The sequence below is a fragment of the Bos indicus genome, chromosome 11 (genome assembly GCF_029378745.1).
Source record: "Bos indicus isolate NIAB-ARS_2022 breed Sahiwal x Tharparkar chromosome 11, NIAB-ARS_B.indTharparkar_mat_pri_1.0, whole genome shotgun sequence".
NCBI lineage: Eukaryota > Metazoa > Chordata > Mammalia > Artiodactyla > Bovidae > Bos > Bos indicus.
The window spans coordinates 43,243,593-43,265,722 of NC_091770.1; the positions used below are offsets into that span (position 1 = coordinate 43,243,593).

At 35.0% G+C, this 22,130-nt stretch overlaps 1 protein-coding gene across 5 annotated transcripts in view; it reads left to right on the forward strand.

Annotated features, from left to right (window-relative positions):
• PAPOLG (poly(A) polymerase gamma) overlaps positions 1-21,197 on the forward strand; it is a 33,783-nt gene extending 12,586 nt beyond the window's left edge. For 2 of the 5 annotated variants that reach the window (XM_019970200.2, XM_019970201.2), the window contains exons 6-23: positions 1,437-1,490; positions 3,301-3,412; positions 5,340-5,429; positions 6,042-6,180; positions 6,720-6,792; positions 7,504-7,624; positions 7,973-8,057; positions 8,754-8,807; positions 10,586-10,705; positions 11,251-11,360; positions 13,036-13,157; positions 13,397-13,572; positions 13,981-14,069; positions 14,150-14,367; positions 14,931-14,996; positions 15,170-15,226; positions 16,867-16,961; positions 17,131-18,278. In XM_019970200.2, coding sequence (XP_019825759.1) covers positions 1,437-1,490; positions 3,301-3,412; positions 5,340-5,429; positions 6,042-6,180; positions 6,720-6,792; positions 7,504-7,624; positions 7,973-8,057; positions 8,754-8,807; positions 10,586-10,705; positions 11,251-11,360; positions 13,036-13,157; positions 13,397-13,572; positions 13,981-14,069; positions 14,150-14,367; positions 14,931-14,996; positions 15,170-15,226; positions 16,867-16,961; positions 17,131-17,365 — 2,016 coding nt within the window. In that variant the 3' untranslated portion in view covers positions 17,366-18,278. Of the gene's footprint in view, positions 1-1,436; positions 1,491-3,300; positions 3,413-5,339; positions 5,430-6,041; positions 6,181-6,719; positions 6,793-7,503; positions 7,625-7,972; positions 8,058-8,753; positions 8,808-10,585; positions 10,706-11,250; positions 11,361-13,035; positions 13,158-13,396; positions 13,573-13,980; positions 14,070-14,149; positions 14,368-14,930; positions 14,997-15,169; positions 15,227-16,866; positions 18,279-19,347 lie in introns of those variants that run through there. The other 3 variants (XR_011569257.1, XM_070798722.1, XM_019970202.2) reach the window with 3 other exon arrangements.
• The last annotated feature ends 933 nt before the right edge of the window (positions 21,198-22,130 follow it).

Sequence of the window (22,130 nt, forward strand, 5' to 3'; positions counted from 1 at the left end):
TCTCCCAGTTTGTCCCCCACCTCTTCCCCACTCTGTGTCTGCCCTGCAAATAGGTTCACCAGTGCCATTTTTCTAGGTTCCATATTTGAGTTAACATAGGATATTTGTTTGTGTTTTTCTGACTTCACTCTGTATAACAGGCTCTAGGTTCATCCACCTTAGTTCAGCTGTCTCAGATTTGTTCCTTTTTAAGATTGAGTAATATTCCATTATATATGAAAACATGAGCTTTTTAGTTATACAGATCTTGATTGAGTCTAAAATCTACCACATATTAAATAGTGGATTTTGGTCAAGTTACCTATTCTCTCTGAGTCTCAGTTTCCTTAGCTATAAAATGACAAGCTAGTGATAACTTTCTTATAAAGTTTTTTGGAGGATTGATGAGATAATTTACATAAATCAGTTACTGTAATATCTGGTAAATGGTTGTTGCCTATAAAATTGTGGCTCCTATTATGTGTAAGGTTCTATTAGTAACTCTTTATGTGTATATCTAGCTATTCATTCAGCAAATAAAATCTCAGCACCAGTGATTCATCCAATATGGCCTTAGTCCCCACAAATACAAGAGTGAACAAAACATAGTTTATGGGATGGAGGGATTGGGGGAACTAAACACTTTATTTAGTTAGTTATTTTTTATTTTTGCTGTGCTGGGTTTTCATTGCTGCTCATGGGCTTTCTCAGTTGTGGCGAGTTGAGAGGCTACTTCTCATTGCAGCCCTCGGCTTCTCACTGCAGTGGCTTATCTTGTTGCAGAGCACAGGCTCTAGGCACCTGGGCCCAGTAGTTGTAGGGCACAGGCTTTGTTGCTCCAAAGCATGTGGAATCTTCTCCCACCAGGGGTCGAATGTGTGTCCCCTGCATTGACAGGCAGATTCTTAACCACTGAACCACGAAGTCCAGCAAACGGTTTTAATGTAATTTCAAGTGCTTGGATAAGGTGAAGCTCAGAGGATCTTGTTATTTGGGTTTCTGGGAATGGAGGAGGAGGTTAAGAATTCATTAGGTGGAGGGATTAGGAGGGCTTAGAGAAACATTCCTACTAAATCCAAACTATAGATTTTTTTGCTAAATTAGTGATGAGATCTGATACTTTTTTACACTAGTGCTCTTGGTAAATAATCAGTTTTCAATTTAAGTTCCAACAAATAGTAAATACCCAAATGATAGCATTTTTCCCTGCCAGTTTCTGATGAGTATTTTTAGAAGGATAATAACTTAGATAACTACTCTGATGGATATCTTGCATATCTTGGATAACACAGTCACAGTGTGGAAGTACTTGCTTACCTAGAATGAGAAACCCAGAAAATTTTCACATTTTCTACTGAGTTAGAAATTGGGAGAAAAAGTATTCACATTATTGGCATTTGGGAAGGACAGAGAAAAGATTACACCTTATTTGTTATAATTGTTTTCTTCTTTTGCAGGCTGTAGAAGATGCCTTTGTGCCTGTTATAAAATTTGAATTTGATGGAATTGAAGTAAGTGTTACCTATTTTTCTGACTTTACAGTTAAACTATTTAACCTGTATGGGGTGTTTTTTTGGTACTGTTTTGTATTTTTTAAAAATCAGATTTACATAGGCCCATATTTTAAGGAATCAAATAGTCTAGTCATGGTGAATCCTTCCTCACCATGGAAGATGAACCAACCTCCATCCCTGCCCCCATTATTTTTATACACATCCGTCTTGTTCCCACAATCTCCTAAAATAATTATATTATTATAGTTAGAGCAGTATTCATTGTTTTTGTTATTACCATCTTATAAATAACAGTTCAAAACTAAGCACAAAATGTACTATTCTTTGCTATGTGACTTTTGTTTTCTCGGAAGTTAATGTTTTGTGTTTTGTTTCCTTGATTTTTATACTTTTACTAATTCAAACTAGTCTCTCCTGGTTGTCTAAATCTCCATTAAATAGATTTGGATTTCTCAGGTGTTCTGTCATTAATATCTTGGAAAAATATCTCACTGATTCTTCTCATCTATTCAGATCTACTCTGATTGGTCTCCATTAGTGATACACAGCTGTCATTCTGACTTGTCTCTTCACTGATCCTGGGATTTCCTTTTGCTTCTCTAGTTTTCTTTTCTCTTGACTTGCTCTCATTTTAGAGGCACTCATCCACCAGCTTCCCTAAAAAGAGCACATATTTTTGAGATCTTGCATGTTTAAAAATGTCTTTATTCTGTTCTCACACCAAATTGATATGTTGGCTAAGTATAGAGTTCTAGGTGGGAAATAATTTTTCTTAGGATTTTGAAGGCCTTGTTTGCTTCATTGTCATCTAGTTCCCATACTCTGTTGAGTAATGTGAAACCAATTTGATTCCTCATTTTTTGTATGTGACCTGTTCTGTCTTTTTGGCCACTGTGTGGTTTTCTTTTTTCCACCTGGTCTTCATCATTGTAAAATTCATGGTAATACACTCTGTTTTGCCATGTATCTTTTCAAACAAATGTGCTAAGGCACTTAGTTCTTTGATTTGGAAATACCTGTCCTTCAGCTCTTGGAAATTGTATTGAATTCTGTTGTGTTTCCTGCCTTTGTTTTCTTTCCTCCTGGAACTCCTAACATTTTTGCACCCCCAGGACTGCCTTTTTTTTTTTAAACTTCTTCCTTCCTACTTATAACTGTGTCTTCATATTTTGTTCTCCTTTTTGGGCTTGTCTCATCTTTTAAACTTTTCTCTTGTTTTTCATTTCTGCCATCATACTTTATTTTCTATGAATACTTTTTTATTCTCTAAGTGTTCCTTTTTATTTATGAGTTTATTTACAGTTTCTTGTCCTTATTTCCTAGATACATTTTATCTCTGCTTTCTTAGATCTGCTCAGTCTGTTACATTTGTCCAAAAACATTTGTTTTCCAGCTTTCATAGTTTTTACTGTTGTCTTTATTTATTTGTGGTTTATTATGTGTTTATTATGGTTTATTATGTGTTCTTTGACCTAGTAGGTTATGCCTTTAAAAACAATAACACTAGAACACCACAAAACAAAATCTTGCCAGTATTTTAGTGAGCTTTCAAGAGGGAATGAATGTAAATGTGTTGAATCTGCCATCTTTATCTAGAAATTTCACTCATATGGTTTTGATTTTTTTTTTTAATGCTTGGCAAAATTAAAATGCTTTCCCTTCATTTGAAAACTGTTCTCCCAAAACTTTGCAGTGATTTTCCAATGTGGTGTTGCCTGCATAGGCCTTTGGAACATTTTTGAGATGGGAAAGACAGAGAGAATGGACTAGGAGAAAAAGTAATATTTCTCTTTTCATTTTTCCAAAGATTGATTTAGTCTTTGCAAGATTGGCAATACAGACCATATCAGAAAATTTAGATCTAAGAGATGACTCTCGACTAAGAAGCCTTGATATAAGGTGTATTCGCAGCCTAAATGGTAAGCTTCTAAAAAGAAATTTCAGAAACCTGCTTGAAAATAGTTGGACAAATAGAGATCTTTTTGCAAAACTATTATAAGAATTAGCCTTAGTTTAAAATGATGTAATTTTCTTTATACAAGTAATCTGATCACATTTAACCATCATAAAACATAGATTTGAAATATTTATAGCAGTGGTTCTCAGGCTTATTCGTGTCAGGACCCCTTTACACTCTAAACATTTTTTGAGGACCCCTCCCCAAGATCTTCCATTTACGTGAATTATATTTATCAATATATCATGTTAGAAATAAAAACTGAGAAATTTTTAAGGTATTTACTTAATCCATTTAAAAATAGCTATAATAAATCCATTTATAAGTGAATATAGGTATATTTTTGTGTGTGAGTGGCAGGTTTTTTTCAGGTATAATTACATACTATAAAATCCATCTTTTTTAGGTATATAATTTAGTAGTCAGTATATTCACAGTTGTACACTACAGTAGAATTTTAGAACATTTTTTATCATTCTCAAATGATCCCTCATACCCATTTGCAGTTATTCCCCTTTTCAACCTCCAGTTGCCGACAACCACTTCTATCTCTGTAGATTTACCTTTTCTGGATATTTCATATGAATGGGATCATATAATACATGGTCTTTTGTGTCTGGCTTCTTTCACTTTGCGTAATGTTTTTGAGGTTTATCCATGTTTGTAGCATACATCAGTAATTTGTTCCCTTTTCTGCTGAATTAAAAGTGATCTTTTTTACGTGTTGATTAGAATATAGAACCTGAAACTGTTATCAGTTAACTTTTGTACACTGTTACAAAAGGTCTGCTTGTTACATTAAAATATATTGGTGTGTCTGATTCTTTGAATGGATCTTTTACCTGTGCATGATTCTGTCTTATCATGCCTTAGGTATGTGGAAAATACTGGCTCACAAAGTTATTTATATATTCTAAATACTAACTACTATAAAATAATTTTTAAAAAATCACGTTCATCACTATCACCACCAGTCTCATCAGAAAAGCCTAGGTCTTGGAAAGCTGTCAAGCTCATAGTAGCAAATACTAGTTGTCCAAAATTCTGATTTTTACTTGAAAGCTCGAGTTTTATTTCAATAAATTTCATCATTTGGTTTTCTAAAAGTGAGGGGCTCATTTTGTTCATTTTTTTATGAAATGTCTGCTAAATACCCAAAAATGAATAACCACAGTTGTGTGTCAATCATTCTACTAAAACTGATGTTCCCTGAAAAAAAGAACATAGTTAGCTTACCTTGAACACGTTCAGACATCACACAAATTCCTCTCCTGTTTTCTAACTGCAAACTTGTGGTGAAGATAATATTGTCTACTAGTACACTTTGTTGGCACAGCTTTGATTCACTGCTTAGATCCCAGAAGTTTTATCCAACACTGGTTTCGCACCATGAGTGCAAATTTAACATGGTGAAACAGTCAAAGAACACATTAATATTACAAAAATAGATTTGACCTAATAGAGTCCCCAGAGTCCACTGACCACACCTTGAGAACTACTGGTTTATAGTATCTTCTTTAACTTAATCATTGTGTTTTGCTATATTTCCAGAGCAGCAATAGACTACAGTATTTGTGGATAAGGTTTGCATTAAAGCAATAATAGTTTTCTAACTTAGAGGCATTTGACTAACAGTAAAGCCAGATGTGGAGAAAAATAATTTCAGATTCATCTCTTATTTTAATATTAGATTGCATTACCTATGTGCTGTTTAATTCTTTATAAGCAAAGTGATTTCTGTTATATAAGGCCTAAATTTACATGGAGAAATTAAACTTCATATTTTATTACCTTTGATATTTTTAGCATTTGAGAGTTGAAGTTAAAAGGCTGTTTGAATTAACTGGAATTTGTTGCATAATGAAAAATGAATGCTTTGTGTTTTTCAGGATGTAGAGTTACTGATGAAATTTTGCATTTAGTGCCAAATAAAGAAACTTTCAGACTCACCCTAAGAGCAGTTAAACTATGGGCAAAACGTACGTATCCAAAGTCTTTAATTTTACCTTGAGTTATAAAATTACAATTTTCAGTTGTTCATGGTAGACAGACATAGGAAACTACTGTGGGGGATTGAGGTACAGTAAGTTTTGGAGGGGCTCTTTCTTTTTCAGATGTGACTCTTTTTTTCTTCCATAGGTGAAAACTAAAAGCCCCTGACTCTACATCTTAGGTTTCAGTCAGAGAGTTAGAATGAGTTAGAACTTGAAGAGTAAGATCCTTACTCATCTTCAAGTTCTCCGTAGGCAGAACCATCTTAATCATCTTTATCGCCATCGTCAGCAGTCTAGTATATAATAGGTGTGCAGTAAATTCCTACTGTATCACCTACAGTGATAGTTTTAACATTTTGTTTTTACCTTACAGCACTCTGTATTGAAGGGCAAAGTAGGAGATAAGATGAGTGACTTAGAGTTACTAACAAGAATGATCCTGTCATGAAGGTCTGCTTGTTGATTTTAATGTTTCTATGATGGAAGAGAGTTCCAAGCAAATCTTAGGAGAGCAGTTAAACTTTAAGCTGTTCTTTATACGTGAATGTCATGGATAGTAGGTCCTAACAATAATTAACAACTATATTAATTTTCTAGGACGTGGTATTTATTCCAACATGCTGGGATTCCTTGGTGGTGTCTCTTGGGCAATGCTGGTTGCAAGAACTTGCCAATTATATCCAAATGCAGCAGCTTCTACTTTAGTTCATAAGTTCTTCTTAGTTTTTTCCAAATGGTAAGTAGTCATGTACATATTTTCTCAGCTTACTAACTTCTGCCTATGTGTATACTTATTTGGAAATTAAGAGTTATGCGTATACTTTTTCTGTTGTCTTACATTTGTTTTTAAAAGTTAAATTTTAAACATCAAATTTGAGGAAATGATGGGATACCAGATGGTGCTTTCTTCTAGGGGGTCTGTAAATGTGGGCCTTTAGCTAGTGAGAGTGGTCTTTGCTCTGCTAATTACTAGCTCTATATAGGTTAAAATCTCCTCATCTGTAAAATAGAGATAATAACCATAGCTGTTCCATGTATTTATTAGGAGTATTCTCAGTGAATGTTAGCTGTTGCTGTTACTAAATTATCAGAGTTAAGTCCGTGAAAGCAAATAAGAAGGAAAGAAAAATTTCAGATTTAAATTAGTTAAAGTTAATGGGCAAAGCAGTATTTGGCCCTTTCAGAGATCACTGCTTTAAAATAAGCAGTTTTTAACATTTCATGTAGTTCCTGAAATGAGGTCTTACATGAGTTTATTTTCCTATTTCATGTTAGGGAATGGCCAAATCCTGTGCTGCTGAAGCAACCAGAAGAAAGCAATTTGAATTTGCCAGTTTGGGATCCTCGGGTATGTAACTTATTAAAGCTTTCTAGGAAAAGGACACTTCTGTAAAGTGAAAGTTAGAACTTGAAGAGTAAAGCTGTTCCAGTTCATCTTCCTTCTATGTAACTATAGTCCTTTCCCTCCCTCTACTGTGTTTTTTGGTGCAGATAATTTGTGTCTCCAATGCTGATCCAAATGTTATGGCATTAAAAATCACCCGTATAAGACTTGATGAGTGGTTGTATCAACCAGGATATCATAATCTGTTGTTTAAAGCTGTCTTACAAGTAATTAGTTACTAATAATAAAATACTGACATATATAAAACATGTACTTTGCAGTACAGTTTAAAGCAGATTTTCGTGGTCCCACGATAGCAGAACTCTCACCTTGCATTTTAATTTGCTTTTTAGAGTACTCATTCCTGGGTAACCAAGGGGAAGGTGTGGAAAGAGGATAAGGGACCATTGGACCAGATAATCCTCTTTGCACTTACTATTATATTTCCTTGGTTCTAAAAGACCTTTGTTTATAAAGTGTACCATCAATTTAAGTTTGACTATCATACACATCTGACTTCAGAAATAAATGTAGTTGGGGAGGGGAAATGTTCTTCTTAGAATTGAGGAAATGTAGTATTAAAATATATTTCATATTCTTCAGACTTTTGGGGAAATGAAGTGAGGACAACTGAAATAGGAGAATAGATCAATTATTCTGCTTCTAATTTCACAGGTAAATCCATCAGATAGGTATCATCTCATGCCCATAATCACCCCTGCCTACCCACAACAGAATTCTACGTATAATGTGTCCACATCAACTCGAACAGTAATGGTAGAAGAATTTAAACAAGGTAAACCTGTTAGCCCTGTTGCCCTATACATATTCCCACAAGTTTTGGTTGACAACAATTTTATTCTATTGCAGTTATGCCTATTATTTCTAAAAATTCTTTCAAATGTGTTTTTTCAGTAATTGGTTTTGCAAAGTATGTGATAATATTAAAAGGCCAAAAATGGAGCCACTCCAGTCTGGTTGAAATTGACTTTTGTGTTCTAAGAAAGAACATAATAAATTTATATATATATTTTTTTTAACTTAGGGATTTGGTGGGGTTAGAGCTTTGAGGGAAGGGTAATACAGGAGCTATGGTGCTGAGTGATGCTGAATTTTCAGAATCTGTGTTTCTTTCTCTATTTAGGTCTTGCAGTCACAGATGAAATTCTTCAGGGGAAGTCAGATTGGTCCAAACTACTTGAGCCACCAAATTTTTTCCAAAAGTATAGGTATTTGAAATTTTGCATTTTGTGTGTGCGTGTGTGTGTGTGTGTGTGTAAGGAAGAATATTAAACTTACAAAGTTAATACATAATAGGTGACAGTTGTCACTTGAATAGTTCAAGTGAGGTAGACAATAGGTTAGCAGAAACCCTAGGTGATAAGAAAAGTCTATACTCTAGTAGTATCAACCCAGTATTTGTGGGGTTTGGTTTTAGTGAATGGTTTTTAATTAGAGGGTCTAGAATTAATTTTGTGAAAATCAGCGTGTTTTAATTTTCATAAATGTGTGCCTGTGTTAGCTTTTTTGTTCATTGGGAGGGAGAAAGAAAAAGTAATGATGAGGAGAAGGAAATGGCAACCCACTCCGGTGTTCTTGCCTGGAGAATCCCAGGGATGGGGGAGCCTGGTGGGCTGCCGTCTGTGGGGTCGCACAGAGTTGGACACAACTGAAGTGACTTAGCAGCAGTGACTGTATGTTTGTGTAAAATGGCATGACCATGTTGAATGTATAAGTTTGTTAATTAAATTTTCTTCTAATAAAAATTTATTATGAAAAAAAATTTTTTTTAAATATCAAATAAACTGTTCACCTCTGTTGAGTCAATTAAAAAAAAAAGAAAGAAAAAGTAATGATGGAAAGTCAAACTCTAACAATGATTTATGGCTTTTCCCCCCCTGATTGTTGCTGAAAATTCTTTACAGACATTATATAGTATTGACTGCCAGTGCATCAACAGAAGAAAATCATCTAGAGTGGTAAGGCATTTCAAGTTCTCTGCCTACTATGTAATGATAACATATTTATATGATGCTTTATCATTTCTAAAACACTTTCTTACTTTTCAATTATTAAATATCATAGTGACTGTTGTACTTGACCATGGAGTATCAATGTTTAAGAAATGCCATCAAATTAATGTTTCAGAATTGAAAGTGACATGAGATAAGGATATATGCACAGACTTTTGCTTTTTGTCACTTCTCAGAGTCAGATTTAAGCAAAATTGTGAGGCATTTGAATGATTCTGATACCTAGTATATAACCATAATGTCTACACAGAGACACATATATATACACACATACTCCAGTCATGACTATTTTCACGGCCCTAAAAGGCAGTATTTTAGATCAAGAGTGCATTAAACAGATCTGTCCTTCTTGAAAAAGAAAGGGGAGGAAACAGAATTCACTAAGTAACTTTTCATTTACTTGAATGATATTCTAAACAGGGTCTCTTAATACACTGGACTGAATTTTTTTAATGAACATGTAAAGCTAGATTTAGAAAATGCAGAGGAACCAGTGATCCAATTGCCAAAAATCATTTGGATCATAGAAGAAGCAAAGGAATTCCACAAGAATGTCTACTTCTGCTTCATTGACCTCTCTAAAGCCTTTGACTGTTGTGTGGATCACACAAACTGTGGAAAATTCTGAAAGAGATGGGAATACCAGACCAACTTACCTGCCTCCTGAGAAACCTGTATGCAGGTCAAGAAGCAACAGTTAGTACTGGATATGGAACAACAGACTGGTTCAAAATTGGGAAAGAGAGTACGTCAAGGTATTGTCACCCTGCTTATTTAATTTATATGCAGAATACACCATAAGTGCTTGCCTGGATGAATAACAAGCCGGAATCAAGATTGCTATGAGAAATATCAACAACCTCAGATATGCAGATAATACCACCCTAATGGCAGAAAGCGAAGAGAAACTAAAGAGCCTCTTGATGAAAGTGAAAGAGGAGAGTGAAATAGCTGGCTGAAGACTCACCATTCAAAAAATGAAGATTATGGCATCCAGTTCATCATTTCATGGCAAATAGATGGGGAAACAATGGAAACAGTGATAGACTGTATTTTCTTGGGGTCCAGAATCACTGCAGATGGTAACTTCAGCCATGAAATCAAAAGACGCTTGCTCCTTGGAAGAAAAGCTATGACCAACCTAGACAGCATATTAAAAAGTAGAGCCGTCACTTTGCTGACAAAGGCCTGTATAATCAAGGCTATGGTTTTTCCACTGGTCATGTACAGGATGTGAGAGTTTGACCACAAAGAAGGCTGAGCACCAAAGAATTGATGCTTTCAAACCGTGGTGCTGGAGATGACTCTTGAGAATCCCTTGGATAGCAGGGAGATCCAAGCAGTCAGTCCTAAAGGAAATCAGTCCTGAATATTTGCTGGAAGAACTGAAGCTGAAACTCCAATACTTTGGCCACCTGATGCAAAGAGCCAGTTCATTGGAAAAGACCCAGATGCTGGGAAAGATTGAAGGCAGGAGGAGAAGGGGACAGCAGAGGATAAGATGGTTAGATGGCATACTGACTCAATGGAAATGAGTTTGCTCAAACTCTGGTAGATAGTGAAGGACAGGGAAGCCTAAGTGTGCTGCAGTCCATGGAGTCACAGAGTCAGACACGACTTAGCAACTGAACAACAAAATCATCATAGCTAATATGCTATTTGGTTTACTTGGATATAGCTTCCACATTTAACATTGAAAATTCTTATCTGTGTTTTTATTTTAGGGTTGGGTTAGTAGAATCTAAAATACGTGTACTTGTGGGAAATTTGGAACGGAATGAATTTATTACTCTTGCCCATGTAAATCCCCAGTCATTCCCAGGAAATAAGGAACATCATAAAGAGTAAGTTAATTATTTTTTAATATTTTATTTCTTAAATAATGTTACCTGACATGTGTATATTTAAGATCACTTATAAGATTGCCATGTTACATAGCCGTTATTGCTGTGTAACAGGCACTGATGGATGATGATAAATCGTGTACTGAAGCATAAGTGATCATGGTTAAAACTTAAGTACATGTTGGGAATTCTGTGGTGGCTGAGTGGTTAGGACTCTGACTCTCACTGCCCAGGGCCCAGGTTCAGTCCCTGGTCAAGGAACTAAAATCTCACAAGCCACATGATGAGGCCAAAAAAAAAACCAACCAAGTACATACTATGTTGGTAGCCCACAGACCTCAACAGTCCTTAAATACATAGTCAGTCATTTTCAAAGCATTTAATCTGCTTTATAATAACACAGGATAACTTAACATTTTTTTTTAAGAATTTGGCCAAACCATTGAAATTTGTATTTGTGCTTCCATAGAGACCAAGTTTTAATTACAAAAAGCATCTGTAAAATTATTAAAAATTAATGGAAATTCTTAAATTTTATTTTATAGCAACAATTATGTATCAATGTGGTTCCTTGGAATAATTTTTCGGAGAGTAGAAAATGCAGAAAGTGTTAATATAGACTTGACATACGATATACAGTCATTTACTGATACAGGTAAGACTTTGTCATCATAGAGCTGTGGCACTCAACCTTGGCTGTAATGCAGTATCCTCTGTCTAGGATCTGGCTGGCTGTATTTTTATAAAGTTCCACATTTGGTTAAATGAACATGAAACATCTATATTGTGAAACTCTACGCTGCCCTTAAAAAAGTAAAGGCATGATGAAACAACTTACAAGACCTCTTGGGGGAGGAGGGAGGTACAGACCAGTAGGTATGGTATAGTATCATTTATATAAATCAGTAAAGAAATGCATGCATTTTTGCTTAAAAATCATAGACTATCTCTGGAAGGATATATAGTTTTTAATAAAAGAAACTGGCAGAATTGCTTTTAGGTCAAGGAACTAACTGGGTGTGTCTGACAGAGGCAACTTCACTGTATACTCATGAACCCTTTGAGTTTTGTACCATGTGAATATATTAACTTTTAAAACAAAAAGAAGACTAAAGAAACTCTAGATTTTTAGTGTGTACAGCCAGTGTTTATAACCAAAGTCATAAAGATTACTTATTTTTTGACCTTTATTTTACATGAAATAAGTATCAGTCAATACAGGCTTGCTGAATATGTTTCAGAATCAGTGAAAAGAATCTTATCTTCTAAGACCATCTCTGTGGAATATCTTAATATATTTGTTATAAATGTGGGCTTGTCTTAATAATATGGAAACTACATTTATACTATATTCTTGGTTAGCTCATCTGAGTTTTTCTTTTGAACTAGCACTCATATTTATCATGAAAATGCAGGTTTCTCTGCATCACCTTACAACTACTGAATCATAGGCTCTGGGAGTGGAGCCAGAAGTCTGCACATTGAACATGCACTCTTGAGGGTTCTTTTATAAGCAATCTGGAATGAAAACATAGATATTTTTCCATTCTAATTTGGACTCATTTTTTCCAAAAGGAAGGGGTTGGGAACCTCTGTTTATTACAGATTTATAAAATGTTCTCCAGATAGAGATATTGAGGCCCCAAGAGATTATATAATTTGCATTTCACAGTAGATACTGTGCAGAAGAAACCTCCCACCCCTCTCTTAGCTTATCATATGAGTATTCACAATTAACACACACTAAATAATTTATATAATAGTTAATAAAACTGACTTTCTTACAAGGGGTGAGAAGCACCAGAGTGGGAATCTGGGGCTATGTGTATTTCAGTATTGGCAGGGCATTCAAGGCTGTTGAGTCTTGCTTACCTACCTGGATGATAAGGATGTACTTCTAGATGGTTTCTCATGTCTAACAGTCTATGACTCATATAGTAAAAGAAGCTTCATGGAGGAGGAGAGCTTAAATTGCATCTTGTGTATATGGTATTAGGATTAGCTCAGATTTGGGCAGGTAGTAATGAGAAGAGATTGCCCTTAGGGAAAATAGCAGAAAACAAGATTTTGGAAAACTTTTATCCATACATTAATTTTGTTAGTGAGATTAGATTATGGGAAAGTCTTACAAGTTGGACATGAGGAAACTAGTCAGTACTTGAAAAGGATTGTGATGTTGTGAAAATGTTTTGGAAGTATGTGTGCTGTAAGAAGAATGTGTTTTTGTGTAGTAATGTGGAGATACTGAAGGTTCGTATTTTAGAAAAACAAAATAGCACCCTTTCTTTAGAAAGGAGTTTCCCATTTTAACATACTGACTTTTGTTACAGTGTACAGACAGGCAAACAATATTAACATGCTAAAGGAGGGAATGAAAATTGAAGCAACTCATGTTAAAAAAAAACAACTTCATCACTACCTTCCTGCAGAAATTCTTCAGAAGAAGAAGAAGGTGAGTTTGTACTCACCTCTCCAGTCTGAACCCAGACACATGATCCTGGGCCCAAATCTGCATTTCGGCAGCACCCAAACCTATTGAGAAGGTTTGGGAAAGTACAGGCAATTCAATCTAGGACTAAAATCTTAACCTTCATTAATCACAAAATATCTTTTGTTTTATATGTACTTCAGAATTGAAACCATTTTTCTCATTTACTTATTGAAATCCTAAAAGCTTTTCCCCTGTTTCAGCAAAGTCTATCTGATGTCACCCGAAGTTCAAGTGGACCTCAATCCAAAAGATCATCTCTGGATAGCAATTGTTTGGACAGCTCCAGAGACACTGATAATGAAACACCTTTTAATTCCCCAGTGTCTGCAAACAAGCCTTCCAAGCCTGATATTCCTCCTTCAGGGGAGACAGAGAGGTCTGCATTTCAAAATTTTCCTTTCAGTCTTCAGTTTATTTGAGGATAATATAAACTTGTGTACTTTTGCTAAATATCTTTTAACTGTAAAAAAAAAAATTTTGTGAGTTACTAGTCAGTTTCTTATTTAGAATTACTTGACAGTTTGTGGAATCCTGTGGGATGTGTTCTAGGTTTATGAATATATGGGAATATTAATAGGTAAGTAAACAGAAATGTCCAGGTTTTCTCTTTAATTTTTGCTGTTAATTCTCACTGGGTCCTCTTCCTTCCCCCACTGTTTTTTTTCTTCCTTTGGTGAAATGTTAAAGTAGGAGTACTTGAAAGAAGTAATTTAAACATTTAGTTAAGGTTTTAAATACATACTGTTTAAATAATTTAATAATGATTATGTAACACTTTTTATAGGAATAATGCTGAGCCTGCTGCTGTAATCGTGGAAAAGCCACTGAGTGTCCCGCCAGCTCAAGGGCTATCTATTCCTGTCATTGGTGCAAGTAGGTATCTACACTTTTCTTAGTTATGATTCTATTACATCTGTATTTAATTACTAAAACCTTTCTTTTTTCCTTTTCAGAAGTCGACTCTGCATTAAAAGCTGTATCACCCCCAGCTGTGTGTACCATTCCTACGGTAGTAGGACGAAATGTCATTCCTAGGGTCACACCTCACAACCCTGTCCAGGGGCAGCCACATCTAAATGGGATGTCAAATGTAACCAAGAATGTTACGCCTAAAAGACCCCACTCCCCATCCGTAGATGGGTCCTCTAAGAGGTTGAAAGACATAGAAAAGGTATGATTACAGAGTCAATGGTGATTCCGTAGTCAATTTTTTTTTTCAAAGTAAACTTAAAATAGTGGTAAAGAAGCTCACAGTTCTTCATAGTTACCTTAGTATTCCGTTAGGATTTGACCGTTTAAAAAGAATATTTACCTAAACCCTAATAGGATAATACTAATTGTTCATTCTGAATTCAAACTAATAATGTGTCTAAAAATTTGAATGATTAGTCTGAGTTTCTCCTTGGCTTACGTAAAAGTCATTATTGGTAACTAAATTAATTTATTGAGTTAATAATGGTGATCTCCTCTGCCTCCAATAGGTGGTGGTATAAGTACTGTCATCTCAGTAGATCAAACTGTAGAAATTAAGGGTGTCAATTAAATTCAATCTGATTTAAATTATCTTTGCTCACCAAACCTGTTTGTAAAAGTTTTGACATTAGCCTGGTCACTAATTAGTTTCTTATTTTATATAGACTTATATGGTTTTATAGATAATAAATAGCACCTATAAATACATAGTACCTATTTAATAGGTAATAATAGCACCTCATTTTAATGTTTATATTTTAGTTTATTCGACTTGAATCAACGTTTAAGGAATCACGTGCTGCTGAAGACAGAAAAAGAAAATCAGTGGTAAGTATATTAATAGTGTGCTTAAAAATACTTAAAGAGCCATGTACCAGGAAAAGTACTATATTCAAAAGTAGATCAGATTTATCTCTTAACTTTTAGTTATGGCTTATATCATGTAGAAATAAATATTTGCATATAGGAACGTTTTCACTTGTATGTAATTCTGTTTTTAGGATGCCATTGGAGGAGAATGTATGCCTATTCCAACTATTGATACATCACGCAAAAAGGTAACAGTCTAATTTGTAAATAAAATGCACAAGTACGAGTTCATAGGTAATCTACAGGTACAAAAAGCTCATTAAGAAGAGCCTAGCACTTAGGTGAAGGAAAGAATTAATAAGATTTTGTCCGTATCCTCCATATCAGCAGTGTAGTTGGAAGTTGGGATGGAAATAGCAGAGTATATGAGCCTAAATGTATGTATCTCAAAAGTCTAGAAAAGAGGGAGTTGTTCAAGATTTCATGATTTATTCAAGGTATGTCCAACTTTTGTTTTTAAAGAAGCAGTTTAGTGCTCAGCACAGTAATTCCTGCCAACACTTGATAGTCTTTTGTTGTACCCCATTGCTTACTGTGAAAATCAGGCTTGATAGTTGGGGACCATACTTACTAATATTTTGGAGGAACCAAATATACTGGTGTATAGAGAAAGTATCTTTGAAATATGAGCTAAAGAGCCCCTAAATCTTAATTTAAATATTTATTTTCAAGGGATTAACATTTTAGCTAGTAATGTAGGTTCTCGTGTTTCTTGTTGTAGTCAACTGTCACCCTGCCAGATTCCCCAGGATGTATTGGCAGTTCTAAAGCAAAATAGAAAATGTCCTCATACTTTCTATTAGTTGTAGAATTTACACAGTTTAACATAAGAGCAAGTTAGAACAAATAGAGGTGTATAATTATATAATGTATGGTAGTGGAAGAAAAAATTTGAGGTGGATATTAAAGTGTGAAATGAAATGTCTGAGTTTTACTTTAAAAGATTTCAAGTATAAAGGGCAAGCGGTATAACCCAAACAACTACGGCAAAATTTTAATAATGTCTGAGTCTTCATTGTGGCATCTTCATCGTCCTTTCTGTTCTTTTATGCATGTCTGAAATTTTTCATGTTTTTTAATGGATGCCCCTATAATACAATTGTTTAGCCAAGGTAACGTGAAAGGAGGATTACTTCTTGCAGTCTTCTCTTAATGACTTGAAGCTTACATATTGTGTTTCCATCACACAACTATTTGTATTTTAGGTTTCCATCTTTGTTTCTCAGTTTCATAGACTTGCCTTCATTATGTAATACTCTTTAATGTCTTCAAAAGCCTTCATAGAGATGTTACTGAATTGTACCATCACTAAAGTTACCTACCCTGACTGCAAAGTCAGTTTTCCTAAAAACTTAATTACCTCACAAGTTGGGTTATTCTCCATGAATGTTGTACAGAAACTAATTGAGGGATATAACTCGATGTCAGGTTTCCCTCTGTATACACACTCATTTCTCACCTTGCACCCTGAGAATTTCGTGTTTAGTGACTGTAGTCTTCCTGTTTCTCTTTACTGTTGCCTGACTCTGAGGAGGACTTTGTGCATTTCTCAGTGTAGAAGTGTCGACTGATTTTACACAGCCCTCTTTTTTATTCATACAGCCCTCCCACTTCTGCCCTTTCCCTGTCCCTTTGCTTTTCACCTGTTTTTAAGTCCCCCAAACAAGAAGTACCTATGAACATCGGGAGAAAGTATTCAACGCATACTTGAGTGTATAGGAACTTAGAGCTCTTGGCAAAAAATTCAGACTTTTGTTACTGTTTTACTCACTGGACCTTTATAATATGTATTTGTTTTTCCTTCTTTGTTTCTATTTCTTTCTAACAGAGACTGCCCAGCAAAGAACTACCAGATTCATCATCTCCAGTTCCAGCAAATAACATCCGTGTCATCAAAAATTCCATTCGGCTGACCCTAAATCGGTAAAAGCAGTGCCTCCTTACTAAAGTGAATATGCAATCATTTAGTGGCATAGATGCAGCCACTCTTAAGGATAGAGTGAGCTGTCACACATAAGATAAGGTGAAAGTTACAGTCATCCGCCTAACGACGTTGAAGTGTTTTTTTGAACTCTCACACTTTGACCTGCAGATGCTGTAGCATTCTCTCATTGATTGCTACATACACTTCTCTGAGGATCACCTGCTATCAAATTGTCATCTGCAGTCTTATGGCTTTGCGTTGGAGGTTTTACTGCCTTAACTTTCGATGCTTGTTTCTCTGTTATGGGAACCAGTTCTTGGCTCTTTGGACACTCATAAAACAAGTCCTGAAATATCCACCGCCCCCGCCTTTTTTTAAGTCTTATGTTGTAATCATTGTATAGAACTGAAAAAAATTGAAGAAAAAAAAAAAAAAAAGTCTTGTAATTTTCCAAATGTTAACACATTTACTTTAGCATTGAAGCCACTTTGTGAAACCTGAGATAAATGAATGTGAGGTATCTTTTCTGCTTTCCTCATTTGTGTAGATGTACTTTTTGTCTGTTCTGTTGATTTAAATTATTTTTTCTCAGATTGGCACATGAAATATTTAAATTTTATTTTTTTGTGCCTTTCTGTCCAAATGTTGCATAGTTACCAGGGAGGATTAGTCCAGTGATTACATAAGAGTTGGGCACCACAAATTCTCTATATTTTGCCTCCTGTGGAGGCCTTTGAAATGCATCTTTATTAAGAATCAAAATATAACCAGAATACTGAAAGTCAGTATATGAACGGTAAAATTATTACATAACCTATCTCATGCCATTCTTGTTAGTTGACTGGTATTTTTTACTGAGGAGCAACTCAATCTGGCATCAACAATAAAGATACTTTAAGTATGGCAAACTTGTATTTTTGACGTGTACAATTTAACTTGGCATGATAATTCCTGACCATTACGTATCCCCACAACTTCAGTTTCTTCACGGACTAGGCATGCAGAAATAAGCAGTGGATTTTATTGAGACCTAAAGGCATTTTTGATGACATTGTTACCAACCATTAATTGGCTCAGGACCTTTGTAATTTTTATTTAAATATGAGTTGTCTTTTTTTACACTGCTTTTTTCAGTCCTTTTCTTAATATTTTTTAAGTTTCATGAATGCATGCTCCATTTATTGAAATCCATAACCATGTAATTCTTGTAATATGTTGATTCAGTGTTTTGTAAATGAAGTCGTATGTATTTTCAGAGTATTTTTGTATGTACTGTAAGATACCATCTTTTCAAAGAGAAAACTTTAAAACCTTTACTGTCTCTCTTTAGTCTAATTTTTTAAATATGGATTATGCTTGAATTAAAATGAAAATGTATAGATTGCACAGCCAGGAATGCTGGTATATATTACCTTCCTCAGCTTGCACTCACCATTTAGCGGGTCTAGTAGGGAAAACAAAATGGTACGTTTGAATAGTGCAGGGAGAAGCCCTTGGTTGTATAGTTTATAGGACACACGGGATGCCATTTAGCCATTGGAGTCATAGTTCATTTCTTCTTGCAAGCCCTTTACCATTGAGCTGAAATGACTTGAATTCTGATTGTCAGAGAGCAGTATCCTTCTTCTCCCCTCCTGTTCCTGACCCCTACCTACATCTCTGAAATGGAAATTCTAGTGTTTACTTCTAAGTTTTCCTTTGTGAAAGTTAAAGAATAGCAAGGAGAAAACAATGGTTGTTCCCTTATTTATTTTGTACATAGGAAAAGACGAGAATGAAATCCCATGACCAAATGGTAGCTTCCTTGGCAAAGCTGTTTTTTTAGCTGACCCTTGTCCTTTATTCAGGTATTTTGAGCTTTGTTTTATAAATATTCTGTTTGAGCAAAAGTACATGATTATGAAAGGACTGAATAACTGTCATGTGACTCAAAACATTAAAAACTTCTTTAAGGGCTTTAAGAATTCTTCATACATAGATCCAAGTTTCACCTACTATGTAAACCAATTCTTTGGAGTAACTAGCGGAGTTTCTCTTTAATAAGAAAGCAACAGGCCTAACCTTTGTACTATAGTATAGTCATATCTCTTGTTTTAAGTGTCCATTTGACATGGGGTTAAAGACATAGCCAAATAACTCCTCAGAGACAGTATTCTTCAACCTGTTTGCTGACTGGTTTGGGGAATTGATGAGATGCTTTTGAGATGGTGGGTTTGGTCAGAAATGAAGTGTTTTCTATCCCAAACAGTAGGTAGATCAGTACAGTTGATCCTTGAACAACACAGATTTGAATTACACAGGTCCTATATGTATATACTACAGAGGTCCTATATGTTACCTATACATATTTTTTCAATAAATAGTACTTGTATTTTTATCTTACAGATCTTTAAGTAGGGGAGATCACAATATGTAGAATCAAAAGAACTAGGGTTTGAGTCGTGATTCTATCCAAACTGTTTCAGCTTCCTGCCCTTGGGTGAGTCATGTATCAATTCCTATGTTTTTGAGACAGAGTTAGCAGTACAAGTGTTTTCAACTGGGGTGAGGGGTTCAGCACCCCTACATTGTGCAAGGGTCAGCTGCACATTTTGTCGTCATGGTAGGAGATGGGGTTCCAAGTGAGTTAAGAGGGGGCCGTGATCTGTGACTGTGTGCTATGTTCAGAGGCGCTAGGCGAGTGTGTTTGATTCTGAGGTGTGTTTTATTTCAAGAATAACTAGAAATATATTTTACAAAGTCGAATAACCTGTTCTGTATGTAGACAACACATTCATTTTCATGACGGTATTAAATTTTAATCTTACTTTTCAGTGACTGGCTCTAAAGAATTATATATATCAAAGAAACGATTATCTGCTAGTTTAAACCTTAGGGATTTAACTAATTTGAGAGACAGGATACATGGCTTAAAACCTTGTAAAATTAGGGGAAAAGGATTTTACAAGACTGTGTTTACAATAAGAGTTTTTGTCTTAAGACAGCAATTTGGTAACATTAAAATGCTTACTGTCCTATATAGGCACAGAGAAGTGAAGACAAACAGTGTCAAAATGGGCTAAACTTATTTTCCACGGTGTCCACCACTTGAAAATAGGAACTCCCAACTTGCAAGATCATGGACTGTAGGGAATCCCTTGTAAATATATATAAGAAGTTTCTGTTCATATGCATATGTCTGAGGGGAAGTTCATACTTTCATCAGTTCTCAAAATGGTTCATGACACTAAGAAAAAAAAAGTTAGGGACCACAGCTTTACAGGATTGAATAATCCCAAACTTTGGAATTTTCTTAAGATTTTTCTGTGGTATATTTCTGAAAATGTACTGTGGCTCTTAACTAGTAAAGTGGGCTAATGAAAGACTCTGGAATACTAAATTTCTCTTTTCAAGTTTTCTTTATATATCTCAGATGAAACTTTATCAGTATTTAGAAAAAGCTTTATGATTGGATTTATAAATGTCTTCATGTTAACTTCAATTCATTTAACAGGGTCAAACCAACAAATTTCAACGTAGGAATGATCAGAGTAGAATAGCTTAGAATAATCATTAGAAATGGTAAAAAGCAGAATTAATCATTAAAGATCCTTAAAAAATAATAATTAAAGATTCTAATCCTTTGATTTGGTAGCCTTAAATTTCTTATTCCTCCATGTTTGTGGTTCAGACTGAACAGACCAATAAATAGAACTTTAGTGTAAAAAAAATTTTTTAATAAATAAAATTATGTGAGTGCATAAATAACTACCTATTAAACCTTCCAAAGCTTGGAATTTAAGTCATGATAATAGTGATGAATATAGTGCAAGCAATAGAAAAAAGCCAGTCTCAAAAATGGTAACTATTTCCTTAGGATTTTTTAAAAGAATTGTACAAGGTCAGAGCCTTCCCAGATTTCATATTTTTTTCTGGAGTTTTATATTTGAAGTTAGCTGAACATAAGATTATCATCAGGCTTGCTCTAATTTTTTAATGTATTGCTGCATTTTTAGCAAGGACCCAAGTAATTACCTTAAAAAGTACTTAGGATATATTTGAGGTAAATGGTGCTACATCACTTCACAGTATTAATGTAAAATGAATGCAGCTGCTGCTCCTTTCTAGTTAGCTGTTTGTGTAATTCATATTAATTTTCCTGCTTTTTATTTGGATTGTCTTAATTTCTTAGTTGTACACACAAGCCTCATTATCTGTCTGGAATAAGTAATATAATAAACTTGCTTTGATAAATAGGTATTGGTGATTGACTGATATTATTTGGGAGTAACTTAAAAGTACCAGACGTCTTTACTTATATTTCAGACTGACAGCCAGTTAGTTGGTCATTTACCTCTCAGACTCTTTGGCAGATAATGGGATCCACTACTTGCTTAATACAAAAGCAAATCTCATATGCAGTTTGCCTTACACGGAATATCTGATTAAATATTAGCAAGCAGTAGCATCTGCCTCAAACGTTGGGGGCAAAATTCTATCACCCTTTTGGTCAGCATCAGGCAAGCAGACTTCTCTGCTAATGGCTGAACAGCAGCGCATTTAGCAGTCAGATCTTGGGTACTGTCCACAGAAGTACAAGCTATAGGTCTTGTCACCTTCTTGTTAATGAACTGTGCTTGTTTGTAGTAGCGCACCTATCTTGAATCTAGTACTGAATTCACAAATAAGAACCTGTGTCTGCATCAAGATATTAGCAAGCCACGGCACCAGTGGAAACACACTTGACATTTATTAAGCTAATTATCAAAGCCTTTTGTATGGATTGAGCCATGGATAACAGAAGGACTTCTAATAGCCACTTGTAAAGTACACTGATTGGAGTGCCAGCTAACCATACCCAGAGTGGGAGTTTCTGATGAGGGCAACTCATTGCTCCTAGGATCTAACACAGTTATCACACTATGCTTCATGTGTTAGATTAACATCATAACAGGTTCTTTGTGGATCTGACTGCATGCATTAAGCTATTATGGGCAAGACAGAATCTGATGCTTTTAAAAGCACATGTCCTAAAAACTATCTTTCAAACCATATGAGCCAGCCAAACTTTATTAATTAGTCCTTAAAAACCCTTCCTTGCAAATCTCTGATCACTAACATCTTGAGCCTAATGGCCACATAAAACCTTCCATGATAACCTGACCACCGTCTGTCATCCTACCTCTGTA